General features: G+C 36.6%; 1 protein-coding gene across 1 annotated transcript; it reads right to left on the minus strand.

Annotated features, from left to right (window-relative positions):
• Positions 1-15,984, minus strand: LRRC58 (leucine rich repeat containing 58). The gene is made up of 4 exons (XM_026713235.2): positions 15,478-15,984; positions 12,218-12,346; positions 8,440-8,717; positions 1-3,180 (listed from the first exon to the last, which is right to left on the minus strand). Exons 1-4 carry the CDS (start codon positions 15,939-15,941, stop codon positions 2,972-2,974), a joined length of 1,080 nt encoding a protein of 359 aa, XP_026569020.2. The 5' UTR covers positions 15,942-15,984; the 3' UTR covers positions 1-2,971.
• Positions 15,985-17,082: the final 1,098 nt, after the last annotated feature.

Below are 17,082 nucleotides of genomic sequence, written 5' to 3' on the forward strand. Positions count from 1 at the left end.
AAATCTAAATAATGCTTTAATGAAACCTTGCATGCCTGTGGGTAGAGCACATGTATAAACAATATTTTCAATCACAGTTTAGAATAGGATCAATCCATGAAAAAAACCAAGAAAATTTATATTGCCTAAGCTTATTATCAAAAATGCCAGATTACACAAGAATCAATATTAAGGTTTACCTGTATAGGACTGACATCAAATACTATAAAGATTCCATTAAGCACATAAATCATTAATAAATTAACAGAAAAAGTAGAGATCTTATACCTAAGAAAAACAATTTAATTAGATTGTGTCTTAATTGGAACCAACATAAATGTCACCAAATAATTCACAAACATTCTAAGTTCTCCAAAATTATCAATCGGGCTGATAATACATAAAACATTTAGAGGAAAGAAGTATGAGACTCACTTTCAAGATGGAAATTGCAGACAATGAATATATGCCTACATGCATCAGTTGTAACTATACTGCTAAAATGAAATAATAATCAAATTCAGGTCTGAAAGCACTCCCTTTAAAGCTATTTCCAGCCTTAGTTAATGTATAGGAGTTAATTCTAAGTTGAGGTTGCAATATTAATTTCATGTTATAAGAAAGGATTTTTCCTATTGATCATTTTAGTAAATTAGATTATATTAACAAGGGAATATGGGGAAGAATATATATTGCTGTTAAAAGTAAAATTAGTTAAAAGTAGCATTTCTTAAACATTTATAAAGACATTCTTTGTAAAACCAGATCATTCTTGTTCTCTAGATGCTAAAGATCTTGCAATATACTATTGTATTGTGGTTGGCTGAGGTTGGTGGAAACTAGAATTCAATAATATCTGAATCTAAATATAAATTAATCTGACAGGGGATTCTGGCCAAGGATGCATACCACATTCACCCCATAAGTTTTATTTATTTATTTATACACACACACACACACACACACACTGTATATATGCATGAAATCAGGAATGGTTCTGAAATGAGCCGTTTCAAAGACTTGGGAGTAAATAGCAACAGCACTTAAGACTTATATACTGCTTTAAAGCTCTCTAAGCGATTTACAGAGTCAGCATATTGCCCCCCCCCCCAAACAATTTGGATCCTCATTTTACCCACCTCGAAAAGCTGGAAGGTGAGATTTGAACTGCCAAATTGCAGGCAACTGGCCGGCAGCAGAAGTAGCTTGTAGTACTGCACCCTAACCACTGCGCCACTATGGCTCATGATATATACGTATTCATGCATGTCTACAAACCAAACCTATCAAACAGAAAATCTTTCACTGGAGACACAAGCCACAATGGAAAAGTATAAATAGCTGTAGATCCCAATTTCTTTTACATCTTGCAATGTAACCTTGCCTAAAATGCCGGGATCTTTCTATGTGAGATTCCCTTCTCACTTATACATAGATTTCTATGTAGCTGAGAGGATTCCTAATGTCATTCAGAAAAGAGACTGTCCATTGCAAAAGTATTACTTTTACTCAGCACACAATATGTGATTACTATTGAGAACAGTCAATCAATCTGCAAAGGAAATACCACTCCAGAAAAGATTGAAGAGCCCAAACAAAAAGATCAATCCACAAACCTGTGAAGAGCATATCTACTGTATTAAAAGGGGAGTCACAATTGTCTGAGATATTGCGAATGTTGTGTGCTGAAAAATGATTGCGTAAGTTTACCAATAGTCACTGATAAATCTACTGATGCCCAATAACAGCAACTCATCTTTTGTAAAGACTAGACATATCCCTAAATATATCTTCAATACTTCAATACGCTTAGAAATGTGAGAGGCAGGAAGTTTGGGTCAGAGTCTTGCAAAAAGGCAATGCACATATGATAAAATCTAATGTGAGTATGAACAAGGGAAGAGAGGAAGGTTATAATGTAAGTAACTTTGCAGTAAAGGGAATGGAATAAATTGATTGGTAAAAATCTGACTTTTATATTATGTTAAACATATGGATACATATATAATTATACATCATAATATGACCCATTACATAAAATGTGGCAAACAATGGCACTTAGCTATGTGTAAAAAAATTGCATTTTTGCTTTAAATGAACTTTGAAACAATGAATTCTTTATCTTTCTCACAAGTTAGAAAATGGCAGGCTTCAAGAAGAAAACCCAAGGAAGGCACTAATGATGCATTATGGCATAATACAGAAATTAGAAACTTTCCCAATACTGCTAAATCACAACTTTCAAAAGAACTAGCTATAGGGAGCACGAATTTAGCTCCCGTAGAGGAAATTGGAACAATTTAACTGGCAAAGTATAGTTTTTCTGTTTGTCTATTTTTTGCTACACATTAATATACCTATTTCAGTTTTTTGTCAAAAATAGAAAAAGTGCTACCAAAAACCAATAATTTTGCTGCCAAATTTTTGGAGCTACAATTTAGGAATGCACTGAAGGACAGAAAAATGGAGCTGGTATAAAAATATGGAAAGGCACGTTAATGCTGTTATAGCATAACATTTGATCATAGGCAGTGAAGCCAAATAAAGAAAGCAGTAACACATTTTGATATTTGTGCATTTTGAAGGAAGTTTGTTAAAAATAAATATATAAAGCCCAAGCACCTTTATGGGAAGAACAATATTCAAGTACAATTATTGCTAACCACATTACTAAAGAACTCCCACTCTGTATTCTTAGATAAGTATTAATGTTATCACAGTGACTGAAGATAATCCACTTCAAAGCCAGTACCAGAGATGAAGTTTAAAACATCTCTAGCAAGTCACCAATGCCAAGAATTCCTGAAACACTACAAGCTTTAAGAGTGTTTTTCCAGACAGCAATAAGCTGTAATAAGTCTTTATACTAATTTCTCCCTAAGGCATTTGTGGCTTTCTCATGGATACAGGTGCATTTTCTGTGAATGATATAACATAGGCAAGCCCATTCCACAGGACATCAGGCACTTGCTTCTTGTACTATCTCTTCTTCCTATCCCAAAAGAACCTTTTGCATCCTGCGTGCAGCAACAATGGCTTCATCTTCAGAATCAGATTCACTCTGGGAATTAGAGCTCTGAGATGCAGAACTGTAAGGGGAAGAACACTCTGGGGAACAAAGGTAGTGCATCAGTGGAACACGGTACTTCCCACAGAAGTCGACAAATTTTATCTGGCGGACACAGCTGTCAAAATAGACTCCTAAAGAGAGAAGAAAGGATGTTTTTAAAATAGTGTTTGCAGTTATTGTATAAACATGGATATACATTATTTTTCATGGTCTACCTTCCTATCTTGTTGTGCAAAACATGTTGTCATCATTCCGAGTAGCAGAAGTAAGCACGGCTTCAGCTGAAGTCATTTTGCAGGTTGACACATGCGTTTTAAGTCAGTAGGTCCTTAGTTTATGACAGCTGTTAAATTGAATCAAGTCAATGGCACTATTGTCTCTCGTTTGAAGGGATCTATGGCTAGCTGGTTTGTTATAAAGCTGTCAGCTATCAGCTCTTTAAACATATCACTAGAGTAGATGGAACTTATTTTGATCCAGCTACACAGTTCTTTGGAAGATGCAAAAATTAAATTGGACATCAATGTTTCAGATTGGATTGAGAATAAAAACCTATCCACTTCTATTTAGAAATAAATATCATTGCATTCAATGTAAGCAACATGTTTATTTTACAAAAAAAATCAGGAGTTCCGTAGCATCTTTTCTAATAAATTTTATTAAAAGGCATAAGCTTTTGACATGAAGTAAGGCACAAGTTACAAAAACATGCCTTTTAATAAACTATCTAGAATCTGACAGTTCTAAGTAACTGGAACACAAATGATAAAAATTGGCATTTTCACCCAGAAATAAATGTAGCCTTATGGCAGGATGATCATTCTTGTAAGCAAGCCTGGGTTTTATTTATACTTTTTAAGGTTTTTTTTCTGCTTTGCTTTTTATCTCCAAAAGTTAACCGGCTAGTTGAATGCTGATTTATTTTAACCGGCTGCTGGTGTTTATCTCTGTTTTTGGCCTTTACCTTTGATCTTTTGGGCTGTTTTGAGTAACTCCTGCCTCTCCATTAAGGAAGCAATGGCATATTTCTGACTACTGAAAATGTTTGGACAATTTACATTTATGATAGACTTTTGCTACAGGGGTTTTGCCTTTTATTAACTTACACACTCAAAACCGTAGAAATGGTGGTAGACTTTAGAAGAAACCCTCCCATACTACCACCTCTTACAATACTAGTCAACACAATATCAACAGTAGAGACCTTCACATTTCTAGGTTCTACTATATCAAATGGACACCTAACATCAAAAATGTCATCAAAAAAAGCACAACAAAGAATGTTCTTTCTGCACCAACTCAGAAAGCTCAAACTGCCCAAGGGGCTCCTGATACAGTTCTACAGAGCAATTATTGAGTCTACCATCTGCACCTCTATAACTGTCTGGTTTGGTTCTGCAACCCAACAGGACAGGCACAGACTTCAGAGGATAATTAGGACTGCAGAAAAAACAATTACTACCCACCTGCCTTCAATTGAAGACCTGTATACTGCACGAGTCAAAAAGAGGGCTGTGAAAATATTTACAGACCCCTCACATCCCGGACATCAACTGCTTCAACTCCTTCCCTCAAAACGATGCTATAGAGCACTGCACACCAGAACAACTAGACACAAGGACAGTTTTTTCCCAAAAGCCATCATTCTGCTAAATAAATAATTCTCTCAACACTGTTCAACTATTACAGAATCTGCACTATTACTGTTAATCTTCTCATCATTCCTTATCACCCATCCCCTCCTACTTGTGACTGTATGACTATAACTTTGCTGCTTGTATCCTTACTATCTATATTGACTGTTTCCTAGTATATAATTTGATTGCTTATTGTACCCTACGACTATCATTAAGTATTGTATCTTTTGATTCTTGACTCTTGACAAATGTATCTTTTCTTTTATATATACTGAGAGTATTTGCACCAAGACAAATTCCTTGTGTGTCCAAGCACACTTGGCCAATAAAGAATTATATTCTATTCAAAAGGTTTGGAGGTTATTTTTTTAAAAATCTTGGATTGAAATATCCAAAAATATTCTCCCTGTCTCTTCATTTTCTCACTCTGGAGAATATTACTTCAATGTTCTTTGTTCTCTGTCTCTGATGAGTTTTATATTTCCTTGTTACATGAAAGCACATTGTATCAGACTACAGACAAGGAAATGTGGCTGGCCTTTGAAAAAAGACTGACTAGTAATATACAAACCCAAGTTGAAAACTTTTAAAAAATGTTTGACAAAATAATGATGGTTGCAAAAAATGTCCAGATGCAAGTAACTGTAATTAAATCACATTCACAAAAAAGGAATTTGATTTAAAAGTGGCAGATTCAGTGAAAGAGACTAAAAGAAATATGGATCTTACAGACTTAGAATTGACTAAGGGGATTGCACATGCCTTCCTGAAGTTCAGGCCTGCATTCTTTTTTTTTTTAAACAAATTTTATTGATTTTCAAAAACAAACACAAACAAACAAAACATAGAACATAAAAACATAGAACATCTTTTTTGAAAGCAGCTTGATCCCGGGTTACATCTCTTCGTACAGACACAAATTCAAATTCATGCTCATTTTATATACCATTCCATATCTTATTGCCATTCTACATTTTCTATATAGCTTCTCCCCTCTTTTCACTCTCTTAATTCTATTTTATTTATTTCATCTCAGTTCAAATCATTATACATATTCTTTGTCTGTCCTGTTTCCAGCTGTCTATTATCTTTTCTCATTAAACAAAATTCCTCCTGTAATCACTGACTGGAGTATGACGCCTTTATCTCTTTCCCCTAAATTTATAACAGTATAATACATAACTTCCATTTGGATTCTGCTTAGTACATTCTAAAGTTACACACTATATTTTACAAAGAGAAAAAATTATAAATATATAATTAAAACAACAATCCATACCAATTCAAATCTATCATTAATATTAATATTCATTTAACTCTTAAACATTTTACACATTACTTTTCAAACAAGTATCATACTTCTATGGGAACACTTATAAACTTTCCATAATTATTTCCCCCCCACTTCACTTGTATTTTAAAACATTGTGTCATTAAAATGTTCCCATTCCTTCTTAATTCAATTCTCTTTTATTTCATTTCTTTTGTTCACAAAAATTTCACTGAATTACACTAAATATTTTATCCCACTTTTTAATCATGTTGTTTCCAATTTTCTAACATTATTTCTAATACAAATATAACAATACAATCTTACATACCTTTGCAGAATCATTTTTTCAGTTAAGTTTTTACCCATTATCTCTAAATAAGTCCTGTTTCTTTACATCTTGCTCCACACCTTTGAAGTTTCTCTTCCCTTCCTCCCTCCCTTGCTTCTTCTCTCTGCCCTTTTTACCCCCTTGTCTCACCACCTCCATTTCCCTCTTCTGTATTCCCCCGTTCTGTTGCTTTCTAACATTATATTCACTTTTCACCTTATTTTTCCCTTTTTGGGTTGTTTTTTTAGATCTTAAAGTCTCCATTTTCTTTCCCTCCTTTCCCCTTTCTTCCCCAGGTAAAGTTACTTGTTCGTTAAAGATGGCTTCTTCTTTGTCCCAATCCTCTTGTTGTGCAGTTCTTTCTTGTAGTTTCTCATAGGTACAGATCGCCATTTCTAAGAATTGAAAAAGAGAGCCAAGAGAGTCCTTCCCTTCTTGTTCCTCTTCTTTGTATTTTTTAAATTCCATTTTCAGTTCATCCACAAAAGATGCCATTGTAAAAAAAAAAATTTTTTTCAAACAACCACCCAAGTGTTTTTAGTCATTCAAATATAATTTCCAAAAATCCCAAAGTCACCAAGCAATCCAGATACACACAAGCTGTTTCTTTTGACACTTTCTTCTTTTTTCACTTTCTCTTCCTGGGGTTACTGTTTAGTTACAAAATTCCAATTAAAATGTATCTTTTAGAAGTCTTGTTAGGATTTAAACAGATTCTTTTAAATTCTAGGCAGTCTCCTCCTTCCGAATCCTACTCTTATTCTTTTCCTCTCCCTTCCCACTTACAGCAAGAAAAAAAAAAGTTGTTTTTTTCCCAGTGTTCAGAAATCCTTATTATCCCCTTGACATTTAATTATCCAGTTTAATTACCTATTGATGCCAAAGCGGGTTTTTCGGATTTCTCATTCATTTCTATTCGCTGTCAACGTGAGGAAGGAGAGTGAAAAAAAAAAAACTTTCCCTTTTCACTTTCATTTGCCGCTTCCAAATCTTCCTTGGGAACGATATATCTTTAAAAAAAAAATTAAATTCCAGGATACCTTGATTGTTGCTTCTTATTCTGGTCAGCCAAAACTTCTTAACTTCTTCCTGCACTTTCTTTTCCGGCTGAGTGCTTCTTTGAGGCGGCCATTTCTGAACGGAGCTCTTACCGCCTTTGGAAAAGGTAGTTTAGCCAGCTGAGGAGGAGAGGTGCGATTCCCCTCAACCCTGCCAGGTCTCCCCTGTCTTCACCACCTCTACAGGGTGGCTTAGCCCCGAAGCCGGCTGGCTCAGGGCACTCCAGCAGCGAGCGCAGGCAGAAACCGCGCATGATCGCGGATTCCTGCCTGCTGCCGAAGTGCTACAAACCGGATGCTCAGGCCTGCATTCTTTTATAATACCAGGAAACTAGCTGAATGGATAAGTGATCAATTGGTTTCCCCTAAATACACTGAAGAAAATTGGGAATAGATTTATCATAATCAACCCAGAAAAAAAATTCATCTGGACTTTTTTGGGAAAGTCGCCTTTTTGGGAAAATCAATTTATTATATTAAACTGGATAACAATTGATAAGAGATAGTATTAAGAAACAAATGTGGATATTTGATCCAGGACAAATCATAATTATCTGCTGGATTATCTGGGATAGATAAGAAGCTGTGGTAAACTTTCTACAAGTTGAATATAATAACAGTTTGTTAGCAGAGGAAATTTGAAATTTTACTCTTGCCTTTTTTTTTGTTGTTCTATCTGTTAACTATTTTGCCATTAATATAGTAAAGAGATGACAGGTTAATAATTTGCAAATAAAATTAGAAGTTTAAAAATATTTTGGGCCTGTTTTGCAAGAGGTGGAAAACTAATATTGTTGCAATATATTTATTAGTGTTCAACAAGGGGGGGATAATATGTGTATATGTGTTTGTGTCTTCTTTTCTAAATGCACTTTTTAAATGTTTTGTTTGTTTGTTCTTGATTAAAAATTTGAGTATTGTATTTTAACTTTTTTTTAATAAAAATAAAAATTACTGGTGAGTTATTTTGATTTTTTTAATTTTAAGCTTAGCATTTAGTAAAAAAACTTTTAAATGATTCCCTGAATGTCTTGAAAAAAGTGCTATAGATTTCTAAACTTAATTTTCTCTTAAAAGCGGAGAAAATAATGTACCTCCACACTTTGGATTAGGACAATTGCTGGCCAGACTCAAATATCGAAGGAGATTTCCAGGGAGATCATTAGCAACATAAGGAATATTGCGAGTTTTGATAGTGCGTCCAGCCAGTTCTTGGAGGCTTGGAGGGTTGTAGGTCAATTCACGGACAAACCTCACAACCAAAGGATTCCCACGCAAACTTAGTTCTTCAAGCTGAACTAGATTCAAGATCTCCCGGGGAAGATATGTCAGTAAGTTATTGTGGAGGCTAAGAGAGCGAAGTGAATGCAACCTGGAAATGAGACAGGAAAAATTATGATAAGACTCTACCATCAGATTTACTAAAATGAGCAACAAACCCTCTTTCAGGATGACAGATATTATTTACCTGTGAATTAAACAATGTACCCCAATAAGAATAGTGAAGCTATTATAAAAAATATGAAATACAGAATGATTTTTCTATGGCGTTTACAGTACTAATATAGAGTGTTTCTGCATTTTCTGAACACATTATATTCCTTATTAATTTTTAGAGTAATAAAACTGTTTTTTAAAACTCAGTAATTAAACAACACGAGTCTAATTTATAATATATTAAAACAGAACCATATGCATGGCTCCATAATAAACATATGTACTTTTCAGTATAGTAGATTTAGGGCATTATCCTGATTACACTTATTAAGTACAGCAATTTTATCAAAGGAGACAAAGTTGGACAGGCACAATGTATTTGCAAGAAAGTTTGTGCTTGCTTGCTAGTGCCTATTAATTTTAGCTTGAAAATCCAGATACGTACCAGATGCTGCTTGACAATCTGGTCAAAAACCTTACCTACTGTAGATGTCATGCTATCAGATCTGTAGTTTTCTGAAGACTGGTTTGCTTCATTCAGTATTCTAGGATTTCATATAAGCTTTTGGAGTTCTTAAAGACTGGTACTGCAATACCAGCAAGTTTTGCAAGTTTTTCCAGTACAGAACTTTAGGATGTAAGCCAACTGGTCCTGAATTTATTTAAATTACATGTAATCCTCATTTATCAACCACAATTGGGACCAGCTGTTCTGTTGTTGGGCAAGCAATCATTAAGTGGGAAATCACATGACTGTGAATGTCAGGCACAAGCAACCAGAATGACTTGTGAATAGTCTCAAGCAGAAGCTTTATTTTAATCGCCTATGTGATTTTTCCTTTGGAACAGTCAGATAAAGCTTCAGAAATTTATAGGGGAAGTCAGACCTGTACCATTTTTTGAAGTGCAAGGAGTCTAAGCTCAGCAACCTCTTAACATCTCCCTCCAGTCTAGTTGGAGATTCCAGCACAATGCCTGCTTTCCTTTTGGCCTTTTCCATCCTTTAGAATGCTCATGCTGGGATAACTAGCAAGAACGGAATTAATGTTTGGGTTTATGTTTGTTGAATAGAAAAGGACTACAAGCGAGTAAGTAGGCTCACAATGGGGAATACACATCAAAATAATTGGCATCCCAGAGCACACTTGGAGCTGGGAGTCGCAAGTGCTCTACCCAAACAACTGGTGTATTTCCCTGCTTACTCTCTTGCTGATGTTTTTCCTGCTTACTCTTGTAATCCCTTTCTCTCCAATCTTTCTGCTCTGCAAAGGGGGTGGGGGGGGCACAGGACAATGTATACGGATTGTAATGATAACCACATGTCTGAGGGACACAGTGAAGGTTATAAATGTGGCACTGGTCTTTTTTTTGTTTTTGCACTATGGAAACCAAATGGATACCAAATGAGGCAGTTGGTAAGCGAGGTCTACCTGTAGCTAAGTTTTCTTCTTGTCTATCCTAAAGTACCCCCTGCAGTATCATGACCAGCTAGGGCTCCATTTACCTTCAGAGGTAAAACAGATACAAAACAGGAGAAATTCTGCCTTCTCACTATTATGCATTGCTGCTTCACCACTTTCTCTGTAAAGGTGCTTGTTTTACTTTTATTTCTAATGTACATAAAGAACCCTTTTTATTCTTTCTGATATCTCTTGCAAGCTTCACCACATAGCTTTAGCCTTTAGTTCTTACAGTTTCTTGACAGCACTACCTCTTTGGTGATGTTTTCTTTCTTCCATTTTCTGTAGATTTTGCTTTTTCTCTGAAGTATTTTAGAGAAATTGCACATGTACACACTGGTCTCTTTGAATTTATCATGTTTTTCAATTATGATAATTATTTATACGTTTCCCCATTCTTCCTGAACACTTTTTTTGAGGAATTCAAACCAATGGATCTGATCTACCTTCCTTTTAAATATATTTCATTAAAATATATTTTCAAAGTTCAGCTTTTAGGTAGCTGTTCTCAGCTGCTCCTCTAGATATTGTGAATTCAAGGATAACATCACTTTCTGTATATTTGATTCTGCATTTTAGCTATGCCTTCTTTTTATTCTCATTTGATATCCTCTTGATGAGATTGGTGAGCTTCCTTCTCAGATTTTATAAGTGTATCTTATCTCTTCTGAGCAGTCGTTTCTGAAAATAGCACTAGCCCTTGTCAAATTCCTGTTTGTTTTCCCTATTTGCATGTACAAATTGTTCTCCATTGCTGATAATGAATCCCACAACACAGTTGCATTATTTGCATTATTCAAATTCACAGTATTTCAATTGATAGTTCTATGGAAAATAGAGTGTGAGTAGTCCTTGTGTCAGCTTCCAAGGCTGACACCTTGTTCAATGACATCTTGTTCAGCAACTGTTCAAAGTTCAAACAAACTGAAGGAACTTGTTATGACTAGTTCTTGAAGTCTGGCCATCCCAGCACCTCCATAGTTATGTAACCATACTCTGGGTGCTTGGCAACCCATTTACATTTATGATGGTTGCAGTGATTCAAAGTTACATGATTGCAACCTTCCCTGAAGGCTCCTCCAAAGTAAACTCTCTGGAAAAGCTGGCAAGAAAGGTCACAAGTTGCTTGGGTCTCTCCCACCTGCACACCTCATACAGCCCTCTGAACTCATGCTGCATCTTCCCAGGTACTCACACACCCTCCTGAATCTTGCTGAACTTGTGCTACATCTCTCCAGCCAATCGCACACCCTTGAACACTCTCCCCAAGTCCTCCGCTACATTCTTGCTATGGTTACCTGGTAACTCACACATCTTTCTTACATAACAGCAGCCACCTCCAGTTGTCCATCTCCATTACACGTGTACCCTCCCTGAGCCTCACTGCACTTGTGCTGCACCTCCATGGCTACTCACGCACCCAATCTCCCACCGAAAGCAGCCACTTATCTCCCTGTGGCCTGCTTACAACCCACCTAGGACTTGCAAAGAGGCACTAGCTTAACAAGTCACAATCCTCCTTTAATAATGGCAACATGGATTGCCATCACTAAGTCATGTGGTTATGTGATGTCACACTTTACATTATGGCAGTATTGCTCAGCAATAGAAATTTTGGTCCCAAATGCTGTTGTAACTCAAGCACTATCTGTAATCAGTTTCAGCTTAATGGAAATAGTATATATAGTATAATAGTATCACTAAATCACTAAATCAAATATCACACTATTTGAGCTCACAGTAATCCCAACCTACCAGAATTGTTTATAGATCAGCATGCACAATTATTGTATAATTTCCTGATTGTGGTGCTACAATAAATTATACCTTCTCGGCATTGTGAGATTGTATTACTACATAGAAGATACTCTCTTTTTCATAGGAAAGCACTTCAAAAGAAAATATTATCAGTTTTATACACAACTAAATTTAGGGCACAGATATCAGAAAGAGTAACATGGCTAGAAATACTCACTGTGCCAACTGAGGTGGAATACTCTGTATCCTGTTATCACAGAGGACTAGATAACTTAGTGATGACAGATTTGCTACCTCTGGTGGAATGGAAGTAATGAAATTTCCTCCAAGATACAAAAATTCTAAACTGAAAGAGAAACCAGAATCAATATTTACAATTTGCATCCATTTAGAAACTTTAATAAACAAATTAACTTGAAAACAAAGGAAGAGGAAATGGTGTATCAGGTTAAGTTTCTCCAGATAGGTTCCTTCAATTAAAAAAATGCTATCATTTCGTTCCGGAAATGCAAAAGGAAAAAAAGAAAAATAACATAAATCATGGTTGGGCCAAGCCTATGTAAACCCTGGTAAACCTGAGTGAGGTTGGAGAGGCAATTGCTGCATTCTTCCCCTAATAAAACATCAGACTTATTTTGAGTCCCATTTAGATTACTTCTGCTGCTTCATCTATTTCCAATTGATAACTGGCAAAAACAACATTGGCTCACATCAAATTATAAATAAGAAATTGTTTTTATGCCTCTTCAGTATGTGGAAAAAAAGAGAACTTTGATCTTGAGGTGATACACAGTTTTTTCCCCCTTATAAGTACATTCTGTCTGCTTATCAGCTCAAGTCAGCACATAAAAATTAACTTGGTGGAAGCAATTGGCACAAGGTCACCTATTAAGTTCCACAAATGAATATTTGGACCTAGGTCTCTAAATTCTGCATTGGAGTGTAGTGAACTTCGTGGCAAAACTTAGCTCTATCAACTATTCTTTAATGATTCATAGTAACAATACTTTAATAATAATTAAACACATAACCACAGTGCTCAGAAATAGTATGCCTCTAAATACACAAAATTAATTACCAGGTAATATTCTTAAGTTTGAAGGCAATGCCTGCAACACCTTCATACCAAAATGGAGAATACCAGCAGTAAATAATAGACTGAGAAAAATATACTGACATGACTGTGCATCTGCAAATCAGCTATAAATAATTAGATTCTAAAAGAAAATGGAATTGTGCAAAATATTAAATGTATCAAATATTACTTCTAGTAATTATTATTCTAAAATCATTATTATTCCAAAAATCATTTTCAAGAAGATATTGCAATTTTTTTTTAACTTTACACAATCCTCTTAAATATATATAGCAAACTGATCATACTGAAGAGGGAAGAACATAGGAAACAACAATGAGAGATTAGAACAGATCAAACAAACTGTCCCTGGCCTGGGCTGAAATACTGGCAATGGTGACTAAAAAATAAGCTATGGACTAAAATGATGACAACTGGAACAACTGTATTTGGATTGGAAGTCAAGCTTCCAATGGCACATTTGCACTCTCATTTCTGAGACAAGTCTTCCCCTTCACAAAGATTTATTTTTACTTGAGTCATGATTCTATGACTAGGGCTCTTGAAGGATAAATGACTATTCCTTAGAATTAATGCACACTCAGATCCATTAAACTCCCAAGAACTATTGTTCATGTCCCAGGCAATTTATGGTCTCTCACTGATATTTTTTGCTTTTCAGTGTAATGAATATGCTTTATTTCCAAAACAGCAAAACAGAGAAAAAACACTTCTTGTGACTGAACATTCCTAGCATTATAATACGTAAAGCAGCTAGTAGAAAGAAAATCAAAATAGATACTGTATAAATTGCAGATAAACCCCCATCATTTTTTTCATTACAAGGCATCTATATGAACAAAATTAAAATCACAATATTCATTAAATATGCAGATAAAGAGAAAATACAATAGATTAAATGAAACAATTTGGTCTAAATTGGCCACAAATACTCTTCCCTGTCTGTTGAAAAAGAATAATTTTCAACCATTACTTCCTGAAGCGAGGCTTTATTTTTCAACTGAAATGTGAAAATATGGAAAAGAGGAAGAAACTTAGCTTTTTCATTTCACTGGAGAAAAATTGATTCAATATAACAATTTTATAGGTGACTAAATTGAAATTTCCAAATAAAAGATTTATGAATTTATTTTTAAGCTACAATTCTTCCATAACATAAGCCTTTTGTGAACAGAGACTAAAACAAAGCTCATAATCTAAAATTGTATTTTTGTTTGTATGTGTAAATCTATCTATCTATATCATGGAGCATTAAGTAGTGGTAATGAACCAATCCGTTCATAAATGAAACTAAAACTCAATTCTGAAACTCATCCCAAGGACATTTCTGGAACTCTTATATCTATAACTAAAGTTAAAATGAATGAAAGTGTTGAAATTAGTTCCTGAAAGACCACCTACTCCCATACTGTAATGTCTTCCCTAGATTCTTTTGTAGAACTTACTACAGATCATCAGGTTGTGGTTTTTCTGTGCCCCAAAACAAAGTTATGAAACAAGCTTTTGTGGGAGCTGAAAAATACAAAAATGTTTGAATAGCCTGAATAAAAAAATGTGAGAAAAGCTATTTTTCCATCTAAGCTATTCAAAGAGTGTTGTTGTATTTCTTTATAAATATTATTTTTATAAAGTATTTCTTTATAAATATTATCTTATAAAATATTTTATAAATATATTTTGATATTTTTATCTTTATAAAGTATTTCTTTATAAATATTATCTTATAAAATATTTTATAAATATTATATTTTGATATTTTTAAAGCCATTCAAATATGTTGTATTAGGTGGCATTCAACCAAAGCTACAAAAACCCAGACTAAATGGCCAATGAAAGACAGGGAGAACTTTCAGCTCTCTGCTGCCAACTATTGGTTGCCTATATTTTAGCAGTCCACTAGTAGCTAATATAAAAGTTCTAAATAACCCAATAATTATAATCTATTAAACTTGAATCACATCAGTGAAACAAAGAAATCAACAACAAAATCAGTAAAAGGTAAACATGGCAATGAGGCCAGGACTCCCCCCACCCGCCAATAGCATGGTTGAAAAAGGAAATAATCTATTTTTTCCCTCAAGAGACTAATGGGAGTTTGTGTATAGAACAGTCCCAGATTACCAATACTCAAGGAAAATGCCGAAGAAGCTGACGTGAGTTATTTGACGTAACTCGGTAGTATAAAATCACTGAGACCTCCTAAAACATGCGTCCCTTGACTGAAGCATAGCTCCCATTTTGAGGAACAGCAACAAGCCCTGCATTTTCTATCGTGGGGACTGGTGCACCTCCCACAAAATGCAGCCTAAGCTACGGCTCAAAAGGTCGCCCGCAGCCGGCTTCCCCGGGGGTCTCTTGGCTCCTTTTCCGAGCCGGCTCACCTGCTGAGTTCCTGGATGGCAGGGGGGATGCTCTGGAGCCGGTTGCTCCCCAGGCTGAGGCTCTGGAGACGGGAGAGGCCCAGGAGCGAGGCGGGGAAATGCGTGAACCGGTTGCCGCTCAAGTTGAGGACGCGCAAGGACCGGCCCAGGGGGGCTCTGGCCAGGCCCTTCGGGAGGGACCCGCGGCACCCCAACCGGTTATTCTTCGCCAGCAGCGTGTGCAGATGCGCCAAGTCCAGCAGCTCGGGGCCCAGCACCGACAGCCCCGTCCCGCTCACGTCCAAGACCTCCAGGGCCGGATACCAGTTCCCGAGCCCCGCGGGCAACTGGCCCTCCGGGGACAGCCAGGAGGGGGGCAGCACCAGGCGGCGCGAGGACGGCTCCGCGGCGCCCCTCGGCCGCAGCTTGCCTTCCTCGCCCGCTCCCCGGGCTTCGGCTTCGGCCTGCCCTGCTTCCTCCGCCATCTCGTCAGGACCAAGCCCCGGAACCTGAGTACGATCGCGTTCGTGGGGCCCTGAGTGGCAGAACGTCAAAGCCGCGCTTCGGCCGCTTTCTCCTGCAATCGGTCGAGACTTATACAGGTTCCCGGGCTGCTCCCGCAGGAACGGGCTGGCCCGCCGACCGAGAGTGTTTCTGATTCGGCTTTTCCGATGGGCGTCCTGGAGCTCAGGGGCCCAGTGGCCTCCCCTCCACGGGCATTCTTCAACCGTAGGTCTTTGGCTGGCGCATCTTTTCCAATCCTGCATCTTTCTTGCAGTGTAATTTGCTGTTCAGTATGTATTCCGTTCAGAATATATTGAATTTTCTTTTTTGTTTTAGCAACGTGAGCAAAGCTACCCACTGCCATAGCCAAACCTCTAAGCATAATCTTTGAAAAATCTTTCAGGACCAGTTCCTTGCCTAACCTATGGTCACAAGCCACGGTCATCCCCATCTTCAAAAAGGGAGACCCCAGCCTAGTTGAAAATTACAGACCAATCTCCTTATGCTGCATCACCTGTAAAGTCATGGAATCAATTATTAACCAATCCATCATCCTCCACTTAGAGACAAACAACCTACTCTCCAATAAACAATTTGGTTTCAGAAAAAAACTATCCTGTAATCTGCAACTCTTACACTGCAAAAACATATGGACGACACAACTCAATCAGGGCAAAGCAATAGACGCAATCTACATAGACTTCTGTAAAGCCTTTGATTCAGTGGTACACAACAAACTACTCCTAAAAATAAAATCCTATGGTATCTCTGGACGACTGCATAACTGGATAGAAGCATTCCTGTCAAACAGACAACAAATGGTCAAAATTGGGAGCGTCCTATCAAATTCTGCACCTGTAAATAGTGGTGTCCCCCAAGGCAGTGTTCTAGGACCAACTCTCTTCATACTCTACATAAATGACCTCTGTGATCATATTAAGAGCAACTGTGTTCTTTTCGCTGATGATGTAAAGCTGTTCAATACCACAGACAATACTGCTACCCTTCAAAAAGATCTTGACTGTGTATCAGAACAGTCAAACAAATGGCAACTTCAAATCTCAACAAATAAATGCTCTGTCTTACATATTGGCAAAAAAAAAATCAGAAAATAAAATACAA

The sequence above is a fragment of the Pseudonaja textilis genome, chromosome 2, assembly GCF_049901715.1.
Source record: "Pseudonaja textilis isolate UNSWEBS1 chromosome 2, rPseTex1.2, whole genome shotgun sequence".
NCBI lineage: Eukaryota > Metazoa > Chordata > Lepidosauria > Squamata > Elapidae > Pseudonaja > Pseudonaja textilis.